The sequence below is a fragment of the Triplophysa rosa genome, linkage group LG5, assembly GCF_024868665.1.
Source record: "Triplophysa rosa linkage group LG5, Trosa_1v2, whole genome shotgun sequence".
NCBI lineage: Eukaryota > Metazoa > Chordata > Actinopteri > Cypriniformes > Nemacheilidae > Triplophysa > Triplophysa rosa.
The window spans coordinates 4,370,243-4,397,256 of NC_079894.1; the positions used below are offsets into that span (position 1 = coordinate 4,370,243).

The 27,014-nt window shown below is 38.4% G+C and overlaps 1 protein-coding gene across 3 annotated transcripts in view; it reads right to left on the reverse strand.

Moving 5' to 3' along the window:
• Positions 1-27,014, reverse strand: part of astn1 (astrotactin 1) — a 229,441-nt gene that overhangs the window by 93,189 nt on the left and 109,238 nt on the right. For all 3 annotated transcript variants that reach the window (XM_057333244.1, XM_057333245.1, XM_057333243.1), the window contains 3 exons: positions 20,471-20,637; positions 18,139-18,333; positions 5,236-5,363 (listed from right to left, as the gene is read on the reverse strand). In XM_057333244.1, coding sequence (XP_057189227.1) covers positions 5,236-5,363; positions 18,139-18,333; positions 20,471-20,637 — 490 coding nt within the window. The remainder of the gene's footprint in view (positions 1-5,235; positions 5,364-18,138; positions 18,334-20,470; positions 20,638-27,014) is intronic.

Here is a 27,014-nt window from a genome sequence, read left to right on the forward strand (position 1 = left end):
AACATCATATGTGTGTGCAGGGTTTTTAACAAACATGGCAGCAGTAATTCATCAAATGATAATGATAGATCAGTTCTAAACAGGCATTTATCTAGACGCACTATGTGCACTTTGGCATTTTAAAGAGCCTGTTCTGGTTTCTGGATTGCACCAAACCGGAATTGCAGCCGATTATGGCATCCGCCAGCATCCTTAATGTGCCAATCATATAAACCATTCAATATACAGTACTGTATCTTATAATCCAACAAGCATTCAGCGCAGATTCATTTATTCAGATAAATAAGTCAGACACAACGTGCAAATAGCTCTAAACTACCAACAACCAAAAGCACTGAAGATATCGATCACTAGCACACATTAGGAAACTTTGCTGACTGACCCGGCAAGGTGGCGTCTGCACACATGAGCAGCGATGAAAGAAGATCTCAAACCGAAAAATCTCATGTCATTTTTTTCTATTTTTGTGGCTTCTACTACCGCCGCAGAACGTCCACAAAGGCCTAACTGGATTGGATACATCCGATTAAATCTGGACCATGTCACTTTTGTGCTCTCTGCGGGAGCTGCATTCAGTAGATTGGCAGGGCACAGCTAATTCTCAAGAAGCGGCAAAAAATCCTTGTGTCAGCCATTTTACACAACTCTACAGTCAGCTTCTTTGTGTTTGATGATCAATGGCATCTATTCATCCCTCGCTCACCACCCGGCATATGCCCAGCAAGCCGTAGCACCTGTGGTGTTTTTCCATCATGTAATGTGTTTTGAAGTGATTCCTTTCAGAATTTTCATTCACATTGCCACGAAACTGCGCCGGAGAGCGGACACCTTTGAAAGAAGCCCCAGGCGCGTTTTGGGCCACCAAGACAAGTGTTGCTTAACCCCGACACCCCCACTCGCAACTCAACTCCATCTGTGGGCACGGATGTGAGTCACCATTTTCCCCTTCGCTTTTTCTAGCACGAAATCTGCTTAGCGCCCGTGCGCTTTCTTCCTGCATTCCAATTAAATCAAGATGTATTTGCTTTTCAGAGCTTCTGTACCTGCTTTCTTCCCCATTGGAATAATTGATGGAGTCTTCTGGTCCGATGATGAATGACTTCCAAGGCAAAGATGAATAGCAAGATGAATGTCTTGCCCTGAGAGGGTTGGGAAGATAGGCTTCAGGAGTGCTGATGCAGTGACAAATACACTGACCGTCGCAACAACTCGCCCAAATCAGCAGGGGAGGTTGGCGGAGGCCTGACAACTTCAACGACTCGCTCACGTACGTGCCACATGGCCATTCCGTGCCCAATTACCAAAGCTAGTGACTAATTTAACCTCGGGTGTGTTTCACAACTGACGCGTCGAGACAGTCGGGGGAGAAAGCCGGTATGATGTATTAAGGGCATGAGCGAGGAACAAAAGCTTTTCTTAAAAGAGCTCAGACATTTCTTAATCCCAATTCTTTAATGCCGGCACAAAGAATGTGCCACAGTAAGCAACAAAAACACTTTGCACAAAACATTTCTTCATTATACGGGACACCTCGGGAGAAGGACTTTGGAAAAGGGTTTCTTTAATTGTTATGTGTCATTACTTTTCTGTCATTCTGTAATTTTTTTGGCCCGTGGAACACAAAAGGACAAACAAACAAAAAACCCACAAAATGCAACTGCAACAACAAACTTTAATGCAACTTCTAAAGTGCTTTTAAATCCTTTCGGACCTTTACAACCTGTGGTGACTATGAACTATTAGGGAAAAAGCTGCACGAAGGATTATTTTCGTGTTTTACAGAAAAATACAACAGCATGCAGGCTTGGACCAACCTAAAACTAATGATGACAGAATTTTACTTTTTTTGGGCAACTATGCGAGAGAGACACATTTGCAATCAGAGGTCGTATCTCAGACACAAAATAATGAAACAAATCACGTTTGTATCCAACGCAGTGAGGGCCGGTCTGGAGACATGCTCTCCGGAGAGCTTAACTATGGATGTAATTAAACATCTAGATGGCATACACATGTATAATTTGACTAATGAGTTGTGCATTAGGGATAATTTGCGGTTCTTGCAATAGTGAAGCTTGAGGAGCATCAGGTGCAGGGGTGATGAATCTGAGGGGCTGGAGAGCTCGAACCACCTGCCTCATAGAGTCCATCCCCCAGGCCTGGAGCGGATTACACCGCAGTGGAAAAATAACCCACGTCTTCACAGCCGATGGCCCAAGCGTGACTGACAGAGTGTGATTAACCGTTTTAATCTTTCCTCAAGTGTCCAATATGACCTCACCTAAGTCTCACCTGATGCTACGGCCATTATATCAGAAGTCCAGCTTTGTCAGACATAGTTTCACTGAGAGAGAAGGTGCACCTGCACCCTCTGGAAGCTCAGGCGATATTACAGAACCCGCCATTACCATCCCGCACACATGCGACCTTTACAAATTGGGATTACAAATTGGAGTTGAATGCTAGATGGGGAATCAAGTCGGTCATAAAAAATGCTATAAAATGTGATAAATGCCAACCTCTCCTTGTTTAAATTTAACGCAGAGTCAAACTAATTGTGTAAAAACTTCAGTATGCCAGGACCATCACGAGTACAAAACCACATACAAATTTGAAGGTAAGGGATGCTTAAATAAAGTACTTAAACGAAAAGATCAATGTACAAACTTTGGGAGATGGAAAAAGGAAAACAACAAGTACATAAAGTTATTATTCTGTTTGGCCTTTCCTGTTGTTTTTACATGTAACTTTAGGACTATAATCCTTCATTTCACAGCAGCCTCATATAGATTGGAGCCAGAGGGGAAGCGTCTGATGAAAGATGAAGCATTTTGAAGTCTCACTCATTTGACAGGACAAGAATCCACCCTATTTTTTTCTCATTAGCACCAACATAAAAGTTGACCCCTCTGTATTCAGGGCAAGTGGTTGGGGTGCAAATAGCTTGTACAGCAGTATGTTCCAGAAACAAGTCCGATTGGTCTTCTAATGTGTCCTGACAGAGGGAGCACATCCAGAAGCGACCCCTACACCAGCCCAGCCCAGCCCAGCCCAAACCCCTCTACCCCCCTGCAGGCTTTTCTTGCCTCTTTTTTAAATTATTTGGTATCAGTTTTTGCATTGTATGGCCTGACGTTGTTATGGTAGAAGGGACATTCTGGAATGCTGCACAGTCAAGACATGCATAGACTGTTTCATCAGATGTGTGCGTCTGGACTGCAGTTCTGCAGGACTTCCAGTCTGTGTTTGTTTATCGGTCTGGGGTGCGTTTCCCAAAAGCATCGTTAGCCAACTATGGTCGCAAGTTCCGTCGTTCCAGCATAGTTCAACGATTCAAGTGTTTCCCGAAACAATCGTTCCAACGATCAATCGCAAGCAGCATCGCAAAATTGGTTAGAAGCATAGTTCCTTTTTATTATGACATGTAGACTTACATGCATAATGCCTTTGAGCAAACTAAGCAAGAAACATGCAGTGCATTCTATATCCATAATTCGAAATACATACAAATTTAATTTGACATCTTTTAGTTTGTTAAGAAAATACAAGCGCAGTTTTTGAAAAGTGTGCATACGCATGATCCTACGTGCTCTAGGACCCTGGGGAATCCGTGGGAAGAGTGACGTGGGAGGAAACTTATGAATGAATGAAAAAGCGTGAAATAAAACAACAGATATCAAAAATAGGATAACAAGAGTCGCTGCTAAATGCAATGTATCTTACTTACAGCAAGAATTTGACATTAATTCGATCTGAACGTATTTATTAGTAGACGTCATTATTCCACCAACTGTGTGGCGTCATCAACTAGATTGCCGAACCAACTTGGTTCAATCAATTGATCTCTGACAGAGTTACTACGGTTTCGGGAAACAGTCGTAACTACATCGTTAATTTCCCCAAATGATGCATCGTACTACGGAGGTTAACCAGCGAGTTATGTCATTGTTCGGGAAACGCACCCCTGGCTAGTGTCTAATAATATAACTATTTATATTTAACTTATGTTAATATTAATGAATATCATTATTTTATTGAATAATAGTTGTATTAACTGAATGAGTTGTTGAATGGGTCCTGTAGTTTTGTCGCATTTAAAGAAACCGTATGGGACATTGACATCTAGCGGTTGAGCTTGGTATCGCAGTCTAAATTCAAAATATTGGAGAGGCAATTTTAGCCAAGTAAAGCCACGTTCACATTACAAGCGACAAAGCGACATGATCCCATTCATTTCAATGGAGAGCTGGCGACTTCCGGCGATGCGAGCAGTAGCAACTGTTGGCGACCGGATGGGGCATGTCTAGCGACACGACAAGGTTGAGAGATGTTTAACTTTTGAAGCGACTTTTGGGAGTGACAGCCAATAGGAGTGAAGATCGGTGCTAATGTGATAATTCTCTCAGCATCACCAGTAGTGGGAACGCCCACTAGCGACCTCACCGGCAACCCCTGGCGACTTGCAGTGACACAGTCGCTTGTAATGTGAACAGGGCACAACGGTTCTTTTCTTTTTTATCAGAAATAATCTACGGAAGTCCAGTCCAGGAAAGCGCACATGCGCAGTAACGTTTGTTTATGCTGTTGCTTTGAAACCGTCTATAAACTATTACACCGTGTCTACACCCGACGCGGCGCGATGTGACAAAAGACAATAGAACGCATCAGAACCCATTATAATTTTACATTTTGTCCACACTGGATGCGGTGCGTCACGCCGGTCGCGTCTGGTGTAGACACGGTGATCGACTAATAAAAAATAGTTTAAAAAAAAAATCCAACAGCTGTGGTGTAGCATTTTGTTTACGATACATGTGTCGGCATGGTTTGTTCATTTATTTTAGTTGGATATTTGTTAAAATATCCTTCATTATTTAGCATCTTTAGCATAATTCAGTTTTCAAAATATGTACTTTAAGCCCATAGAAGTCAAGACACTCAAGAGTTTCCATCTGTCGTATGAGTCATTGACTAACAATTTGAAGTCTTTTGACGCAGTCATTGATGTTGCCAATGATTACTAGAGCACTCAAATAATTTCAAGCAACTACCTGAATACAAAAAAGCTCTTGGTATAATGTAGTCATTCCACAAAATGAATAATAAACCAAATGAATAAAGCTTTTGTCCTGGTTATTACTTTTTGAAGGTACAACTGATTTATTCACTGAGATCTTGACTAATATATTATGATTATACAGTGTAACATGTTTAAACATGAAAAAGGGTTCTTACCGGTTAAATACTCTGGATCGGGCACCGGGTCGGACAGCTCCTCATGGCACTGGGCTTCAGTCGGTACGGATGCCACCACCATACCATCCGGGAGCTGCTGCTCGATGCCACGGGCAAAGTTTTTCTGCCTAGATAAGAGAAGTTAAAGGAAGGAAATAAAACTTAATAAAAGATAAAGTAACCCTTATATGAATACATAGATAGATATAAACATTTAAATGGAATATTATCTTCATTTGGTGCACATGGCTTCTGTATCCAAACTGGGTGGATGGATATAGAGTAGGAAAATATTCCATTAAAGTTCTAAGATAAATGGGAACATTTTCAATAGCGACAAGAGTTGAAATACCATAATATAACGCAGCACAATAAAAATGGAAGATGTAGTTCAAATACTGTGTAGAATATGTTTGGGAATATTGAGCAAGTTTAACATGATAACATGACATGGCTTGAAAAAGGCAAAGAGTTACTATATATACTGTATATATCTTAATAAGATCTGCTCCAACACTCTAGACCTGTGGATGGAGAAAGATAATACAGTTTGTAGAAGAGAAGTTAAACAAAGGAACAGAGATAAAAACGAGTTTAGCTTTAATGCAGTATAAGCAAATAATATACAGTATATGCAATGAACAATAAAACTGATGTGCAGAAATAAACAGATCCTGTACAACAGCCAGCCAAAGATGAAAAAACTCACAAAGATTCACAAAAACAGCATTAACCTTTTCCTCCACATATCTTAACTCAGATCAAGTTGAAAATATTCTTTGTGTATATATAATATATAAGATATGGAAACGCAATGTATAGATGGAAGAAAGGAGAATTTGGAGCAGGCTGTTGCTTTTCTCAAGTCAGCAAAATAAGCACCTAGAAAGCACACGAGGGAAATATGCCGAACGCACCGTGAATGTGAAACGTGGTACACAGGAGTGGTTCATAAATGAGCAAGCATTGAGGAAATTGTACCACACAACATTATGCAATCTAAATCTCTCCTCGAGCATTACTGTCATATCTGATTTCACAGTAGACTTAGATGAGAGAATTATATTATCTCTGAATATATAGAGCTGTGTATAAATAATTGCGACTGAACAGAGAAGACAGAGGTTTGCGAGATGCGGTTTATGTTAATGCGGGAATGAAAAGTGGCTGGCAGTGGAGAGCGCTGTCATTTACGTTCACGTTTGTGGAGATCTTCAGAGTTAAATACCAGCTATTCCTGAATGACTTAATGGGGCTAACAAGTTTTCCTAAGGAAAACAGCCATTTTCTTAGCGTAATATTAGCAATTTACATTTAGATTTATTCATTTAGCAGATGCTTTTTCAAACCCATTTAAAAATATGAGGGAGATTTGACAATTAGGGAGGCAACATCAAAATAGTCAATTAAACCTGACGTAGAACTCAAAAAAAGTTTGCTGAAAGGTACACAGGAGCACAAACTGCCGACATTTCTCTAAACACCTAGGGAATTACTCCCCACATCTAATAAAAAATTTAAAAAAGTTGTTTCCCTTGTCAAACTTGAAATACACGCTTCAATAGATACTTGCCTATTGCAATATTAATAGATCTGCATATTGCTTGTCAAAGGCACATCTGATAAAAGGTTTCCTGTCCCATTGAGGCAGCGCAGCTAAATAGAAAAGTGCAAGAACGCGGGGGCCAGTAGTTTTAATGAAAATGATATATACGCTTCTTACGTTTCTGAAAATGATACTGGGCAACAATTATGACTATAACCCGTGGGAAATGAAATATCTCTGAATGTTGGTGTATTAATAAAACCAGTATACATTTTAAATGCAAGCTTCCACTACTTCCAAAACTTTCTTTATAGCTCACCATTTTACTTTTTAAAGTTCTAACTTAACTAAAAAAAAACTTTTGAGATACAGTATTAACACAAAGTAACCACGGAGAAAAACAAATAAGTATGAGAAATTACAAACGTTCAACTAATTTAAGAGATAAAATGACATTAGCTAAAAATAAACCAAAAATGTCTCAGAGAAAAGTTAATTTTCTCTTTTTTATAAGTTTAAACATTAACGAGTGAATAACAGTTATAATGTACGGAAATGTCTGCAATGCTGTCTAGTTACATTTTTAGTTTTATGGAATGCTGATGGCATCATAGGTGTGATTACCTGTCGAATGACACTAGCAACAGAACAACGTGCAAATAAATGCAAAAATATCTGTCCAATGATATAGCTGATAAAAAATGTGTAATATACTGTATATAATGATGCATATTTGATACAACGATAAAGCCATCTAGGGCACCATTGACTACCACAGTAGAAAAAAAATTAGTCAATTTTAGTCAAAGGCACCCTAGAACTGTTTGCAAAACACATTATTCCACATTATTCAAAATATATTTTGTTTGTGTTCAACAGAACAAAAGAATTATACAACATATTTCTACTATGGTGGTCAATGGTGTCCCAGAACTGAAAGTTGCTTACATTCTTCCAAATATCTTTCTTTGTGTTAATCAGAACAAAGAAATGTATACAGATATGGAACAACTTGAGGGTGAGTAGCTCGTGATATCATTTTTAATTTCTTTTAAATTTTCCCTTTAATAATAATAATAAGCCATTTCAAACAAAGGGTTCAAAATAAAGTGAACTTTATTTTGCTCGATATTCTATTTTTGGAGAGATAATGAGTTATCCAATTGTCAATGAATATAACTAAGAGATAATTTCATGGATAATTAATCATAATATACGAGGCTGAACAAATTACTCCGCAATGCCCGAATTTTGAGCTGGTATTTTTAGCTTGTTAAACACAACACAAGGCATCAATTACCAAGTTTTTATCGACAGCATTAATATCACAGTAGTGAAAACCCCAAATTAACGTTCCAAAGTGGCACAAATTATAAGTGAAAGTTAGTAAAGTGTCGGCACAGATGAGTCATATGAAGACTGTCCTGGCATCGGGCTTTAAGAATAATCAGTCTGTGCATGGCTTGTCTGATATTTTAATTTAGTGCAGGGAATAAGGTAGCGCTTTAAATCTCCTAGCGTGGATGGAAACACCCAACTGGGAGGTTTTAGGAGAGGTATTCCTAATCATGATTCTGCAAACTCCTAATGATGAGAACAAAGGGCACTAAAAAATTCATTAAAACCGCCTCAAAGCATGCTGGGAGGGAATGGGAGTAAAACTGGTTAAGGCTGGAACCCAGAGGAGAGGCAAAGTAATTAGGAAAGGCTACATGTTTTAGCCGGATAGTCTCACACAGATAAGAAACTGAAATGAAACCATGCCCACCAACACTAAAAAAGAGACCTGATATGGGGGAAAAGGAGCTGTAGCCGGTTCAGCATACCAGTTTTTGGAACGCTCTTTAAAAAAATCTGCGTTGACATCAACAAAAAGTGTGCATTTGAGTTCACAACAGCACACACGTTTCACTGCTTTCTAAGAAAAACAAACATGCATGTTTTACCTTTTTCTTTCATTTGTTGCAAGTGCCACTAGATTCATGTGGTTTGAAGCTTCCATTAAAATTTTGAGCAAGAGAGATTTTGGTAAAAGAACAAGACTGGCACACTAATGGTTTCCAAGGAAATGACCATAGAAGATGCCAATTATTTGTTGGAGGAGGTGAATTCTACTTGCAACATGCCAGATGCTACATCTCAAAAGAGCACATATGATTAAAAGGATAAGCACAGACATGCAGTTGGCTTGAGAATACCAGGATGAACTACAAGCTAAATTAAGCAACATCTACATTTATGCATTTGGCAGACACTTTTAATCAAAAATAAAATCCTGAATTTTTAGCTGTACACGTTCGCTGGGAACTGAAACCGTGACCTTGGTGTTTGCGAGCGTCATGCACAACCGCTTGAGCTACAGCAACAGAAGCTGGCACCTAACAAGCACAACAGTCTGGAGATTTGAGAATCAAGACAGTGCAACTTATTTTGCTTTAAGGGCTGTTCACATTATAACGATAACTAAAAAATTCAGGAGAATAGCAGGGCTCACACCGTAACTATAACGATAAAGATACAGAGAACGATATCGTTGGGATCGCTTTCAGAATGATTTTTATCCAGCCGATGAACGATAAAACATACTGTCAGACAGTTTCTGGCGGATGACGTTTGACTATTGGTGATTTCAACGCAGGTTTTATGTCTGAATTAAAGACTGCAGTGGTCGGAAAGCGGTGTGTTTAAGGCAGGATATTATATTTGTAATGCTTATGAGTCTAAGCAAGCTGGCAAAATATATGCTTTAACGTTACATCCCGGACACGAGCGCAACTTCAGAGAGAGTATCCAGCCTTTGCTGTCATATTTTGGAGAAAAGACGTTCGGGAATGAAAACGAAAGCATCAGCAGGTCGTCTACATTCATCTTAGTGACTGGGAACACTGCAGCACGCAGGCTTTAAATAAACTTAACGTTAACATTATCATCCACTGGTGTAGACGTAAATATAGTTACAGTTATTTTTCTAGTTATCGTTATAATGTGAACGGCCTAAAGAAAAGTATAGATGGACCTGACTGGAAAAGAGTGACAGAATATCTGTGTGGTTGACAGGTATGGATATATACAGATAGGCCTTACTAATAAAAAATGAAACATGGCTGAATAAAAGATGTATGGCATAAGCGAGCTCACTGCTGAAGGTATAAAAGTTTGGTAAAAAAAAGACACAATATTTTGGTTTAAATGCAATGATAATGTTCAGCTTTCTCTCGCTCACTCTAGTCATCTGTAAAATGGAGAAGTGGTCTCTCCGAGCCACTGTGAGAAGGAGTTGAAGAAAACTTTATTTAAAACATATGGCGGCTCCTTAACTGGCACAGAGAAGTTGCTCCAGTCGTGTCAGAATCTAACTGAGGCAAAGCTCCGCACTTCTCACACTTCTGTGTCTCCAGAGTTTTCACATCTGAGATGGTCTTTGCGGTGGATAGAAACTTCATCTAGATAAGATTTTAAAATTCAAGGTGTTAATGGCCTATGTTCAGCTCACATATGGAAGATAGAGCAATAACACCTGCCTGTACCTGTGCTAACATCCACGCAGGCAACATCTACAGATTAAAAGAATTCATTGAAAAACTGCTTAATGACATGATGGTTTAGAGGTAAAACGCACATAATAATTAACAAACCGGCGCGACCAAAATTGTCAAATACTCAATTAAAAATTTTATTATGCATTTAAAAGATTTATAAACTGACCATGTAGCTCCTGTTACACATTTTGATGTAAATTGTGAGTTGTATGCAGTGTTATGAATTACAAATACAATCGATGTATTATAACCTTCAAGAGAATATGAATCCCAAATTTTGTGGGAGCCCACAATGAAAAAATATGAAAAAATACTGCATACTATAGTATTTACTATGATAAAGTATACTTACTATAATATACAGTACTTACTGTAATATGTGACCCTGAACGACAAAAGGGTCTTAAGGGTCAATTTTTCGAAATTGAGATTTTTACATCATCTGAAAGCTGAAGAAATAAGCTTTCTATTGATATATGGTTTGTTAGGATAGGACACTATCTGGCGGAACCAGAGGCGTATTAAGACCTCATGGTGCCCCTGGGCAACAGCCCCAGAGGTGCCCCCCATCAACCCACACGCAAGAATCCACTCATTAAAAGATTTATATATTAAAAGATTTTATAAGAATGAAACTCAGCAATTTACAATATACTATTTTACAAGAATTATACATTAACATGACACTTTTGTAGAATATAACACAAAAACAACTCTTTTCCATTAAGTATTTTTAACAATTAGGCCTACTGTAGTTAAGGGGCACCTGCTTTCTGTTGTAATGTTACATTTCAGGTTTTGATGTAGTTTAAAAAAATCACTAACATTTTTTTAACAAGTGTAAATGTTGTGCGTGCCACAAAATGGGGGTACAGGGACACACACACGCACACACACACACACTATAGTTTGCATGTATGTATTCACATTAGGGGGACAATGGAACAATGTACAGATTTTCAGGACATTGGGACTTTAATTCACCAAAGTGGCATTCACCAGATTACAATGTATAGCAAGGTTATTCATAAATATAACATGAAACGTTATTGTTACGATTTTAACTGCTATACAGCTATTCAAACGCTCTATTTAAGCACAGTATGTGTACATTCTTCTTACTAAACGATCACATAAGTACTAAGATAAAAGTGTACACCACTAAAAAGGACACATATCAATTGATTGCTATAGTGATGACACCGACCGTTCTTCACTTTCACTTTAAAACCCAGGTTTGGATCTTCAATAGTGGCCTTACCTCCACGTACTATTATTAGCGTACATTATCGGCACTATAATTATTAGCGTACATTATCGGCACTATAATATCTTATTTCTGACGCATGCCATGTATGGCATGCACCTTTATTAATCAGTGCTAATCCCCGCATTTTTAGTCTCCGCTACAACAATGCGCTCTGCATCGTTCCCGCTTCCATCTGTTTGAAGATTAAAGTGTAGGCTACACGAAAGACGACTCGCCTCATAACACTCACTTGTGATTGGCTGAATGTTAATTCACTCAAATCTATGTAACTAACCAGATAACATGGGCGGGAATTTTGGCGGAGGTGTGTCGAAAAAGTGCGGAGGACAGAACCATTTTTATCTGAAAGTGGGGGTATTCCCGCACATGGTGCCACGCCTATTTAGCGCAGATGCGTGACTTAAGTCTTAAAAAACAAGTGCTTATGTACATTTAGAAAAAATATATATTTTGTATTGCGGGTTTATTTGCTGCCCCTAAAGTCTTGGTGCCCCTGGGCACTTGCCCAATTGCCCATATGGTTAATCCGCCTCTGGGCGGAACAACAACGGTTTACAAAACTGTAATCTGAGGGTGCTAAAAAAGCAAAATATTGAGAAAATCGCCTTTGAAGTTGTTCATCTGAGGCACTGTAGCAGGTCATCCACTCACAAAAAGAAAGTTTTTATACATTTACGGTAGGAAATTTATTAAATATCTTCATGGAACATGGTCTTTACTTAATATCCTAATGATTTTTGGTAAAAAGAAAAAACTGTAATTTTTACCCCTACAATGTATTTTTGGCGATAACTAAAAATGTTCCCGTGCTACTTAAGACTGGTTTTGTTGTCCAGGGTCACATATACTATAGCAACGATATGTGGCCTAAACTTAACTTCCGGTAGACCTTAGCAGAGAATCAATAACTTAGTCCCTAAGGAGTAGATTATTTTATTACCATTAATATAAACTAAAATATTCATATAAGTTAAATATAACATATATTGTTATATTATATAGACCGGGCCAGACACATGCGTCCGATGAAACCATCTGTAGTATTAACTATAGACTGAAAAACTGTAGTATAGTTCACTACTTACTAGACTTTATTAATGTTAAAAAACACTGCAGTATCTAGAAATTTTACTACAGTTTACTATAATAAAGGTGGAAGTGCACATAATTAACATGAAAGGCTTACAAATTGGTAATACATTTACATTTAGTAATTTAGCAGACGCTTTTATCCAAAGCGACTTAAAGCAAATTTAGGAAAAATAAAGCGATATGTCACAGGGGCAATAAGACAATAAGTGCTAATACCAAGTTACTAGTTTTCACAAAAGCCAGAAAAACACCAGTCGAGAGAGAGAAAGAGAGAGGGTTGTTTTTTTTAACATTTACCTGTCAAGTATTCACACAAGAGATTATGTTTTAATTTCTTTTTGAATGTTGTAAGAGATGTGGTTGACTGGACTGAGTTTGGAGGAATGTTCAGGAAAGCGATGTAGTGCCCTTTTGAGAAGGCAATACAAGACGAGGACAAAATGTGCTTAGATTTGCCACAATAGGAAATTCTGCGGTCCAAAAAAATGCATTTTTAATATGAACCCAACCAGTTGTCATAAATACTTCCAGGATGAAAGGCTCTAAGCAATAACATTTCCCTCCTAGTTCCCTGGTGTCCTCACTACTGTCTATTGCTTTTCCTCATCAAAATTAGTTTACAGAGGAAACAAAGATCCACCATCGGTAGCCCATCTCACGAAGCCGCAGGAATGGCACAATTCTTACACAGACTTTCAGAGAACTCTGCTGACCTAAAAAGCATCATTCCTGAACTGTTTTTGGGCAAGTTGTCAGAGAAAATGTGATGCAACTTCATGTTCATTATTAAACGGCACGAAACTGTAACCAAGCCTCTTAGATATGCCTCAGAACGTAAAAGCAGCTGCTGTGTGACAGGCCAGACTTGTGGGTAGTGACTTTTGGTGAAGCGCCAAAGGGAACACACGGCGGTGCGCGTTTAAAACGGAATAATAAAGAGCATCAGCTACTCTGGATAGGTTTTACCTGGCAGTCGCTCGCTCTTTACCCCCTTGCATCATTTTGGATAGACATGAATCTCACTTTACCTCACTTTATTCTCTTTGAGAGATGACTCCATTCACCAGGACTAAATTGCACCCACTGATAGCGACGTGTATTTGCACACACACGGGCGGCTTTATTTTAGCGCCCAAATCGCTAAAGGAATTATGCAAATCATGTAATGGCACAAACATAGCTGAAAAATTACCTCGTCTCGCAATGCCGCAAATTCCCATTTTTGCAAGTTGAGTTTTGCCATCTGCAATGAGGCTGAACAGCGACTGAATTGGCTTTTTGAAATGCTTAAAGTACACTTCTGAATGTATAGCCAAAGCCCAAACACAACACTCCTCTCCATCTTTTGGTAAATTACTTTTGCTATCATCAATAGAAATGAACATAAACATCTCCTTTAAACCAAATTGTGTGTATGCACCATCTTTCTATATGCAGGTAACAGCAGAAGCCACACTGACTTGTGTGAATAAGCCACATTATGTATTATCTACACATAAATTACATAGCATAGAGATGTGTTTACACACAAAAAAAGAATGCCAATAATATAATATGGTGCTATTTTAGTGTAAACAGTGCCCGGAGTCATCAGTGAATATGGGCGGGACCTTGGAACCACGGCTCCGCCTCATACCTACTACTGTGCACATTGTGGCTCCAAATGACATCATCGGCTCAACATGTCAGCGGCCATCTCTGGGAAGTTTTGCCTTCATTTTTCTACATGGGGTGTTTAGCTAATTCAATTTTAAGTAAAAATAAATATACGGTATAACATTCAGCCCAAGCTACAATCTGTAACTCGTTTGGATAAAATGAAGAATGCATATGTCATGATTCGTAACTGAGGACCCAGGTGCAGACAACGGTGGACGGAAAACAAAAGACTTTTAATAAAAATTACAAATCAAACACCCACGATGGGGAGACAAAATGGGAACAGAGCTAACAATACATAAAAACATAAACCAAAAACTTCCCACGTGGGGGACAAAACAAGGGTATTCAAACACACTATATAAAGCTAAGACAGGACTACACTAAATACACACAAGAAGGCAGGATCAATGTATATGCAAAACTCACAGGGACTTGGAACAGCAGTGATACAAAACGAATCAGCACAAGACAAGAGACACGAGGTCAATATGTAGGGGAATACAAAAGAGGGATGATAACACAGGGAGGGTGACAGGCAGGTGACAAGGATCAAACACTAAGGAGAAGTTAACGAGGGAACGAGAGGGCGGGGCTAAAAGATGCCACACCGGAGAGAAAGAATATGGAAGGCCCACAGGGCCAAAACGTCTCACTCCACATTAAAAAGGGGATCCTGCCGTGATTCTGCCACAAGATCAAGAAAGACATGACAAGATGAGGCAGAATCATGACAGCATATGTGTATTTATCTGTAATAAAGAATCAAATTTACTACAATTTGCAATTGTAAGTTAAAATAAATGCTAAAAGGTACAATTATGTAGAAAATGTCAGTTTGATGTGACGTAACCTACAAATCTTATGTTACAAACACTAACACGGATGGCGAAAGAGAGGCTCAAGTTATGTATTGTAGCCTGAAAAGTGAAGCCAAAACAATTCGATTACCCTCTGGTGGCTGGCTGCAGTATAAAGGGTATGCATCGACGTCACCTTCCCGCGTGAGCACCAAGTGAACATGGCGGAATACGCCCCCTTAAGTGGCAAAACACTCAGCAAAATGACTGCTTTCGATACAGGAGAAACAAAGAAACCGGGACAAAAACACGCAATTATTTGCTGAAATTAAAAGCAGTTGGACTCGACAGTGATCCTTACGACTTAGGAACCAGATCTCCTTGGACAGAATATTGCACGGAATTGCATCTTCTAATATTTATTTCGTACATGATTTCAACGCCAGGGGAAATACACAAAAAGCCTTAAAGGGATACTTCACCCAAAAATTCTAATTCCGCCATCATTTAGCCACCTTCTAGTTGTTCCAAATCTGTATAAATTTCTTTGTTCTGATGAACACAGAGAAAGATATTTGGAAGAATGCTTGTAACCAGACAGATTTTGCCCACCATTGACTAGTCAAAAGTGCCCCAGTTTGCTGTCCTACATTCTTCAAAATGTCTTCTTTTGTGTTCAACGGAACAAAAACAATTACAAAGTAATTTTTCCTACTATGGGAGTCAATGGGGGACAAAATCTGTCTGGTTATATAAGCGTTATTCCAAATATCTTTCTCTGTGTTCATCAGAACAAAGAAATGTATACAGATTTGGAACAACTCGAAGGTGAGTAAATGATGATAGAATTTACATTTTTGGGTGAAGTATCCCTTTATGTAAACATTTTCTACTTGAGCAAAACACATTTAGTGGTTTAATAAACTGAATTTCACAAGATTTACATGGCTCTTCTAAATGTTTATGGTGTTAACAATACGTTAACAATACATTTACGCACATTTATAAAGGTGTAGAGAATAGGTAGGTAACACTATTATGGTGAGGTTAAACAAAAACAACTTACCTGAGCCGAGTCTGATATACTGTATAATGGCTGGCAAAAATCCACGGCTCAGTATTTTATTTGTTTCAGCAAATTTATTCACTTTTTTTATCCTTCGGCAGTCTTTAAAAAGAAATCTCAAATTTCGTGCTCAATCTGTTTGCACAATCAATCGAACTTTATCCCGTTTTAAATAGAGTACAGATAATGGTAAACACTGCTGCATTCAGCCTTTCTGCCACTCAGTGGGCGTGACTCGCTTGTGCGGTGATGTCACGTGCATATCCTCTATAGGTCATAAACCCCGCCATTTCCATGTAAACGAACGAGATGTACGGCAATCCAATTACACTTCAAATACATTTTTGCCAAAAATGGATTCTGTAATTTTAGTTGTCATGAAGCTGATCTATGTTCAAGTGTTTTGTTTTTCAAATAAGTTTGGTTATAAGATGTTATAAAAAGGAGGCATGGCAACACGGTTTGCGCGTCATCAGGGAATATGGGCGGGACCTTGATACCGCAACTCCACCTCGCGCTTATAACTGTGCAGACTCAGGCTCCAAATGACGTCATCAGCGCAATATGTCAACGGCCATATCTGGGAAGTTTTGGCTGGGGAGCGCGTCGTATATATTTTTTTACGGTCAGTTATTGCAGCTTTAATCAAATTACAAACATAACATCTAACAACAACAGTCATCGTTTTTTGTCAAATCCTGGACTAGACTAGATAAACTTTCCTCAGATAACTGAAAGGTTTGCATTTATCTCAGAAGGCAATCAGTCAGAAAAGCGTTTTGTTTATCCGTGCAATCTTTAAAGACATTTCATTCCACACACTAGAAGATCAAACAACATTTCATTTCCTGCCCCTCTTCCTCAGCTCTGAAATTAACTGTCGCAGCACAACGACATTCTATGGAGGATTAATGAACTTGGCTCCTCCTTTTGTTAGGCTGAAGATCAGCCAGTTTCATCTGGCCCAATTAATCCCCATTAAACCAAATTTGCATATGGTCACTTAAAATTTTCTTCTTACCATTCCACATAATTAGCACTTACATTAGACACGGCCGCTCAAAAGGTGCGAAAAGCAGCACGGGGAGCGAGTCATGGGGCACAGGGCCGGTGGGGCTTTTCAAAGGCTGTCTAAACGTTCCGTCTCTTCGGGTTACTCCAAATGAGATCAGAGCATTTGAGATCTGGCTCGTCGATAATATTAACTCTCCTCGCGTTCTGTCTATTCCTCTGTCGCTCATCTCCTTCCTCTGTCGCTCATCTCCTCCCTCTGTCGCTCATCTCCTCCCCCTGCCACACCGATACAACCACGTGGGGTACATGGATAAACTGCGGCAAGAAAGTGGATCAGGAAGCGTGCGTGTGCTTCATTTAAGGGCCCGTCTATGACTTTAAATGGTGACCTTTTGCTTAGTTGAGCACATTGGTCATCACAGTGCACCAGTAATTATAGCAGCCTTCAAAGAGAGTCTTCCTGTGCTGTTAGATGTACGGTGGTGATGTTTGCTTTTGCTAATTAGCCGAGAAGGATGAATAGTTTAAATGATGGATATTTAAAAATGACAATTATTTGATCATTTATTCATCCTTATGTCTTTATTTCTTCTGCAGAGCAAAAAATAAGATATTTTGAAGAATGTTGCTAACCAAACAACATTGACCCCAATTGACTTCCATGGACTCAAATCCACAAAGACATTTCTTAAAATGTCTTCTTTTGAGTTATAAAGAAGAAAGAAAGTCATACAAGTTTTGTATAATATGAGGGCTAATAAATGACATCCGGAGTTTTATTTAAAAACAAAACTCTTGGTTTGACTAATTGCAAAAAAATCCACATTCCTCATTTTCAGCACAATCTTGCCATTAAGATGGGCGACTGCAAGTCAGCTGTCACCCCTGGCAAATATTAAAGCTCATCATTGCTTCACCTGAAAGTGGCTTTAAGGATCTGTCCTGATGTAATCTCTTTGGTGTGGTTTTTGTAGCCGTAGAAAAGGTCCCCAAACACAGTCTGGTTGGCGGGGATGTCAGCTGTATCCCCACAGTCCACTCCCTCAGTGCACGCCTCCGACAGCGGCTGACAGGAGCGGCCATCTGCTCCTCGCTTATAATCTTCAATACACCTACACACAGAAAGCAAAAATAATGAAGAGAGGACAGCAGACCACAGAAGACAAAAGAGTAATTGTTTGCCAAAGTAAGATAATACTTTTCACTACACTATTAGTCAAAAGTTTCGCTTCTTATTTTGTTTTTACTGTGTTTTAGAAAAATAGTACAATTAAGCAAGCGTAAAGCAAAAACACAACACAAAAAGTAAAATGTTATGAATTATTCGTATTAACTTTGTTTGTCCTACTTAACTTCGAGTCGTAAACCATTAAGACATCACATTGTACGACAGGTTCAGCATTTAAAACTGCTAAAGGTAATGATCCATCACAATCATTCAAGTTTGACAATTCTCTTTGTTTGCTCAACACGCTACCACCATTTAGCATCAGCAAAACAGTATCATCCTAATCGTGTGACACATCACAAGAGTCGCTTATATTTATGGAACGTTGAAATGCACCTGTCATCTCAGATCTGCACCACACCAGCGGCAGAAAGAAAGAGGTGTCGGAGCTTAAATGCTCAATCTCACTTTTCTCTGTAACACTACAGTTTTACAGCGAACTGTCATCAGGGTAGGTGAGACACATCTTCTCAGTATCGCATCCGTAACACAGAAAACGCTTCAAGTGGCTTCACATTGTCTGTCATATTATCAGGGTCTCCTGAGGGAAAAAGAATTATGCGCATTTGCCACCTTTAGTCAAAGACACACTGCGGAAGCGTAAGATATTTGAGGCTCACCCAACGGGTCGAAAGGTTGCTTTAGCAAGGAAGACATGTGAGAAGGCTATTCGTTCTGACTGGGTCATATTTTTACAGTAGGGTGTCTGGCAGACAGACCAAACAAATTCTACTTTTACATGCAGCGCTGCTCATCAATGTCAGTTCCAAAAGCAGTGAACCAATCAGAAGAATTTGGAGGCGTTGCAAGCTTCTGTTTACAGTAGCAAGTTGGCATGACAGCTGTTTTATTTGACGGCAACATGGCGGAGGAGGCGCATAGTGGCTGTGTCCGGGTACCCGAGTCTCGAAACCCTCGTGTTCTAGGCTGCGCTTTTTAAGAACCATATCTGAGCGTTTCTAGATGCAGAGACGCGTTCTGTCTGAATGGCCCCTAAGAGTAAGGCTGAGCTACAATAAATTATCACTAAGGCCATTCTTTGTTGTTGAGTGGGGAATTTCTGAATGTAGGTATGTGTTTAGGTTAAATAAACATGTTTGTTTCATTCTGTGAACTACTAACAACATTTCTCCCAAATTTCAAATAAAACTATTGTTTCTTTTTGCATTTGTTTGCAGAAAATTAAAACTGGAGAAACAGGTCAACATAACAGAAAAGATGCTCTGACCTCCAATACTGCAAAGAAAACAAGTTTATATTCATTTTTAAGCAATACAACATTAATATTTGTCCATGTATTAAGATATTTAAAAAGGATGTGATAACCTTTTTATTACAGTTTTCATGTGTCTTGTCATGCCGTCAGTATTTCACATTGCTGTTGGATGACTTAATGTCATTTAATTTTGTTGAAATTTAACAGACACTGGACTGGAATGACCACAATACATCTAGAGATGCTGATTAAATGAAAATGTGTAACGCTCTTTTATTTTTTCTGCGGCTGTATTTTTATATTTATGCAGTATATACATATTGTTATGTTAATCTTAGTAGCTGCAAATTATTCTTGCACAGTGCAAGGTTATTTTTGCAGGTGAATGTGTGATGATATTAGCATTTTAGCATTAGCATTAGCAAACCTTTTTTTTACAGTTAAGTTGTGTACATTCTCAATTTAAATACACAATAGATGGAAATACAAGAACAGTCATGTCTCTCAGGTAAACAATTGAGAAATTCACACTAAGCAAGACAAAAATGAAAAACGACATGAATAATCAGCTCAATTAACCATAATGCGCCTGCTGTGAATTTCAGGGAATTATTCAAAAGATGATGATGAAAAGAGCAGAAATTCAGCGTTACTTCATCACTCAAACAGTGATGGAGAGAGATGTTGTTGTGAAATGACCGACTCATCAAGCAAGTCCTGTTAACGCGTGCCAATGCAGCTATCAAATAGAAACCTCTGTCAACAGAAGGCGACGCTTGGTATGTGTGTTTGTGAGCATTCTCACCCGCAGAACATCTGGATGTTGTAGAGAGTGGGGTCCTCCTCCAGAGGTGCCAGCTGCTGTAGGCACAGCTGCTCACAGCCTCCATTAAAACCATCAGAACAGTCAATGCCAATGTGATGGTCATAGCAGCCAGTGCCATCCTTCATTGGGCTCAAACCCGGAGGACACTGAGGGTAAAAAGATAAAAAAGAATCCATTTAAAAAAAGGTATAGCTGACTTACTTTTCAAGTTTTTTTAAGTAACACTGCTTATTTCATTTACTTACTAAAAAATACTAAAGAGAAGTGGTTCTCAAACTTTTTCGTTGGAAGGCCCCCTTTGTGTAGGGTGCATCGCTTTGCCACCCCCAAATAAATACTTATAATCTTAAATTTAAGATTTTAATTAAACCATAAACATATTCAGTTATACAATGCTGAAACATCAATTATTTTTCTGATGTTTGATTGCATAAAATGTATAATTCTATTTCTATATTTCATAAAATGGAACGAAATCTGTGGCCCCCCCTGGATCCATATTGGGGCCCCCAGTTTGAGAACCACTGCTAAAGAGCATCCCCCTGAGACAAAAACAAACAAACATTGAAAGCAATACTAATTTGAAAGTTATGTTTTTTATGTTGTCACACATTTAAAAGTATGGTAAAAAGATGGTAACACTTTGTTTCCAACTCCACATCTAATCTCTCAGTCTCACACGGTTACTTGAATCGCACATTGCCATCCTCCCAAAGCCGGTGAAGCCAGTTCCACACTTCCAGCTTTTGACTTCAAAGAAAGGGTTTGACAGGTTGATTCTTACAGGGCATATCAACTTGGAGAACAGGATCAAATTTATACGCCCCATACATAGAGCTTCCTTTTCTGTGGCATGTGCCTAAAGATTTAAACCAGAAGACACACTGCAGAAAAAGTTGAGAAAAGACCTGCTATCTTGAAGTAGAAAGCAGCTTTTTATTTTGATTGGTTTAAACAAAAGAATACGCTTCTCTACAATTAGTCATACATCATTCAAAAATCATTCGAAATGAGAGGTTGAAAGGGCATAATTTTCTATTACAGTGGGTGTTGAAGCAGCTGTTCTAATAAAAATGCATTAAGAGAGAGTAAAATCACATAGCTCTTTTCCAAAAGACACTACATGCTCTTTCGTCTGTCCTATAATTAAATTGCTAATGCCTTTGTGCTATTGATACATGGTCCTTTGGGGAGAAATGATGAATAAGTCCCTCACAGCATCGCATTACACTTCACCACCTCACTTCCTCGACGTCTGCGGCTGCAGGTTGAGCGTAAAACACACATATTCTGACCACCGTCTTTTCACTTGACCTCATTCGTATTAGGGATCAAAGTCCAGATGTTGGCAATGCATCTTAGTAGCACATCTTGTCCCTAGATGCATCCGAATTGATTTAGTCAGTTAGCTACAGCTGACAAGACACCTGATTTATTACCAGCAACACGGAGAGCACAGGGCACCAAGTCTCCAACTCCTTCCTGGCACATTACTTAAATCACAAAGTCCCAGTTTGATCAGCTGAACAGAAGACATCATTGAGGAAGCAGAGGGTAGTTCGATGCAAAGCAAATTTTCCGCATGATCCGCTCGGCCGTCCTCATTTGGCGCCATGACAATGTTTTAACATGCACCTGGTGGACTGAACAAAGTGGCTTTTCTGACCACGGAAGCAAAAGTGTTTTCTTCATCAGTATATTTGTATTTAATATCTGAAAATATATCGAAATATAACTTCTAGTAAATGCATTTATATAATTCCATACACCGTTATATTTCCTAACCTTTTGGCAAATAGTTGTTCTTGTTTTACGCTTAAGATAAATAAACTTAAATCACTATATTTTCTATCTGAAAAGTCGCTGCTGTCCTTCTTAAACCTATGGAAACCATCTCTATCTCCATATTTCATGATTTTTATTTTTCTGTCATAAATCTTTATTATTAGTCACCCTTTATCTTTGTCAATGGGTTTTGGAAATATGCAACCTATAAAAATTAATTCATTTACGTTTACGCATTTGGCAGACGCTTTTATCCAAAGCGACTTACATTGCATTGTATTACACATTTGTTTCTGACTATATGCAATCCCCTGGGTTTGTGATCAAATGATCAAAAAATACCGTCGCTGGAATGGAACCCTTTAAAAAGGTACCACTTAGGTACAGATGTGTACATTTGGTACAAACCTCTGTGTACCTCGGAGGTACAAATATACACTCTTTAGGTACTTTTAAAGGTGTTCTTTTTGAAAGGTATCACCCATTGACAGCTTGGGTATGACTGTGACCAGTTTTTTGACCTTCATTACAGACATTGTATTATTCGTATTAATCATTTCATTTATATATTGACACTGATAGAAGTGAAACATTTATTTAAAAATGAATTAAAGAGACATGTTTTTTTTATTATGCTATCATGTTTTTATTGTGTTTTATTGAGTTAGTTAGCTGTATTTTATTTCAATTTTTTTAGTTATTATCAAATGATCAAAACAACCCACCTGCAGTTTGATTGGTAATACTTGGAATGCACAAAAAAAATATTTTACTGTAAAATCTTTAAGATTTCTAACTATCAAACACTGTATTTAATATCGGAAAAAAAAACCTCTATTGACTCTGCAGTGAACACTATTTAAACCAGGCAACATTTTCTTAGATGCTAAATTGTCTTCAAGAGCCTTATTTTAGTGAGCTAAAACATGAAGTGCCTCAGAGCCAACAAAGGTCAAATACATATTTACGGTGATTGATTTTGCTCTCTACTGCAATCTCTACTTTGTGCCCACAGATTGAAAATGAATGGATGTTTAAAAGCATTCGAGTGAGGAAGCAGGCAATTTATAACAATTATTTAAAACACATTGCTCATATTGAGGAGAATAAGTTATCTCGGGAAGTGTACTGTAAATGTAAATTGCTGGAACACGGCTTGTCCGACTTTTTCACTCCGAAAGTGAAAAAAAATCACTTTGTGTCTCGCCTTGCTCTGAAATGCCCTTGCGTTCATCTCACAGTGCGAAATACAATTTCTGAGTCATAGTCCAATATTACTGCCGATTTCTATCTGAGCTCAAAGCATTCTTGATTGAAAAGCACTATGTAGTACACAGGACACGGTGAGACAGTTAATAATGCCGGAGAACTCATGATGGTTTTAAATTCAAGATAAACTGAGAAAGCCCTGAACTGCTGAGCCTTTTAATCCCATTTCCAAATGGGGATCTAGTCCCACAGCTTTCCAAAGCTTAAGAGAAGAGGCCATATGATTTTGTCATATAAGAACAAATCCGCTTCACACTTTCGGATATGCTATGCAAATCGTAAAAAATGGAAAGAATAGAGAAACATACAGAAGATAGAGTGCTTATTCAATAACAGGAGATTTTTGAGAGAATATACAGGTATACTGCTACGGCAACAGCTGTAATATTGTTCTAACTATGACTTAAACATAAACGAACTGCATCTGTAAAGCTAAACAACAGTTGCCATAAAAACAAATGAGCACATCACACATTCAGAGAAATTAACATTGGGTTGGTTGTGCCAGTGGAAGATTGGCAGGCGTTTTATTTCTTGCCAAGTAAATCAATGCTGATAACCACAAGAGATGAGATTTACGGACATATTTTGCGAAACATGCAAAAACAAGTGCGTCATACTAAGAAATAGATTGTTTGACTGTAAACTGCTACAAAGCAATCAGCAAAGCTGTGTAATTAAAATGAGTGAAGCTTAAATTTGAATTTAAGAAATCGAAATTAAACACTAAACACTACAGTTGACGTCTATAGAGAGCCAAATTTATAACAGCTAGAACCCCTACATTTAATTACTGACAAAGTGAATAAACAATGAAATCGGGTGAAAAAGCAATGTTGCAAAAAAAAGAAAGACAAAGAAATACATATGTTGTGCATATGGTGAACTTGACAGTCACAGTCATATTTCAAGCTTTACCTTTAGGCATCATAGCTCCATTAACATGTCCAGGTATCCCTGCTGGTCCACACTCTCCCTCTATAGCAGATAGTCACAGATATGGAAACAATCCTTTAAAACCACCTTTTGATCCTGGGAGGCAAAAACAGTGGTGTTCCCTTCCTGCTGAGCACCTGGATCACTCCCATAGAGTTTGCACTTAAGAGACCTTTGCCAAGTATTGACTGAGAACTCAGAAGTGCTTAGCAACCAGAACATGATAGCAGACAGAACAGCTTTGGGGAGACTGTGAGCTGCCTGTCAACTGACTGATGGAATACATAAATAAGAAACAGAGAACTCGACCACCGGTGGATGACCTGATGTTGCTTGTAGTCAGGTTATTATGGGTTCAGTATAGTCAGGGCACTGAACAGAGAGTCGGCCATTTTAAGGGCTGTCTCGTTCGCAAAATCCTTCCAGTGCACTGAAACGTTCACTCCCTAAAAATTCCCACAATGCAGCGCAAAATCCAGCGAGCATCGTTGCTCCTTGTGTTGCCTTGCTGTAAATCATGTGGCACTTTTTCACGAGCCAGTTCAAAGGACTTCATGAAACGTGATAGAACTTTTGAAAAGACAAACATTTTTTTTTACATTTTATTATTTTATTTTTGTATTGTATTGTATTGTATTGTTTTGTTTTGTTTTTTTATAAACATACATTGCTAGACAGGCAGTGAACAAAATCTGCTTAACATTTAAAATGAGTGTTTATCATAATGTATTTTAATCAGTATTTAAAGTCAGAGAGATGTCGGTTTTGCCTTTTGTAAATAAATACCAGCTTAACATGCTTAAAGTGATAGTTCACTCAAAAATGTAAATTCTGTCATCATTTACTCACCCTCTTGTCATTCCAAACCTGTATGACTTTCTTTCTTCCGCAGAACACAAAAGAAGATACTTCGAAGAATGTTGTTAACTGGACCCCATTCACTTGCATTGGTTTTGTGTCCAAACAATAGAAGTAAATAGGGTCCAGCGCTGTTCGGTTATCAACTTTCTTCAAAATATATTTTGTGTTCTGCGGAAGAAAGAAAGTCATACAGGTTTGAAATGACAAGAGGGTGAGTAAATGATGACAGAATTTACATTTTTGGGTGGACTGTCCCTTTAAGCATTTATTGAAGTATATTGGTAGCAATATTAAATTTAGAACGCAATATGCAATATGAAATGCAATATGTTAAATGACAATGCATTTATGTATTTAGATATAGTACATTTTAAATAACATACTGTGTAAAATAAAAATTATAATATAATAAAATTATTTGCCAGTTCCTACACTAGTTTTATATGTAATTTAAATTGATGTTTTTATGCTTTTAGAATTGCAAAATGAAAATGAAAATGAAAATGCATTCCCCGGATTGATTATATATGTTTAAGATAGTCAAGCAAAACTCATTGATCATTCAAATGTTATTTATCCTAAATCCATCAACATTAACGTTGAACATTAAGGGATTGCATTTTCATTTACATACAGATACAGCGCATGGAGTGTTGCAAAATTCACTGTGGACTTGAAAATGCATTTTGAGATGACCACGCCCCCTCCCCATACAACATCATTGCGTAAAGGCGGAGCCAGCGTTGCTCGTTACGTACGTTAATTTGAAGTGTTGGAAACATGTACTCTTTCTGTAGTTAATATTTTCCTGAATGCATTTATACACATATTTACATTTATTCATTAAGGAGGCGCATTTATGCAAAGTGATATAGAATATGAGTGTCTGCTTGTGTGTGCGCGCGCGTGTGTGCGTGTGTGTGTGTGTGTGTGTGTGTGTGTGTGTGTGTGTGTGTGTGTGTGTGTGTGTGCGTGCGTGTGAGTGGGTAAACATATATAAACAGTATTCTACCATACAAGACTGCTTTTAAATCCTTAAAAATCTGAGCAATATTTTAACTCATAATCACAAGCACTCTCTCTAATAGCTCAAGCTGGCTTGCCCATTTCTGGAAAAGGAGGCAATTTGTTTTTCACATGAAACTCTGGACGTACAGCGGACACCCCTCTGTGTCCCACAAAAGCACTCAACACCTAGCGTGCTGGAGGGAAAGGAACTAATTAATCACATCATCATTTAGCGATTATCATAGTATTTCCAAACCGCTGCACTGTTCCTCTCCCCAGGAGTGCCATACATCACTGAGACAGAACAGATCGGAACCAGCTCGCTCATGCAGACTACCATATTAAAACACAGAGGCAGCAGCGCCACTGCTGTCCTTAGACAAGGTGTTAATTGATTAGGGGGGAATGAGGCGCTCTGGGGGTCCTGCGGCGAGCTCTTACGATTGGACAGATTGAAGCATCATTTTTATAGCTTCAGTCATCTGTTAATTACTAAACATCAAAGTCTGGAGTCATTACCAGGACATTTCGGCGAAAAGTGATAAACGTGTATACTGAGGAGGCCGTAATGTGTGTGTTTTATTACCATCAGGTGTGCAGGATTTGAATTTCCTGAAAAGACAATCACTTCAGACTTTGCAAAGAATATCAGCAACCGAAAAAT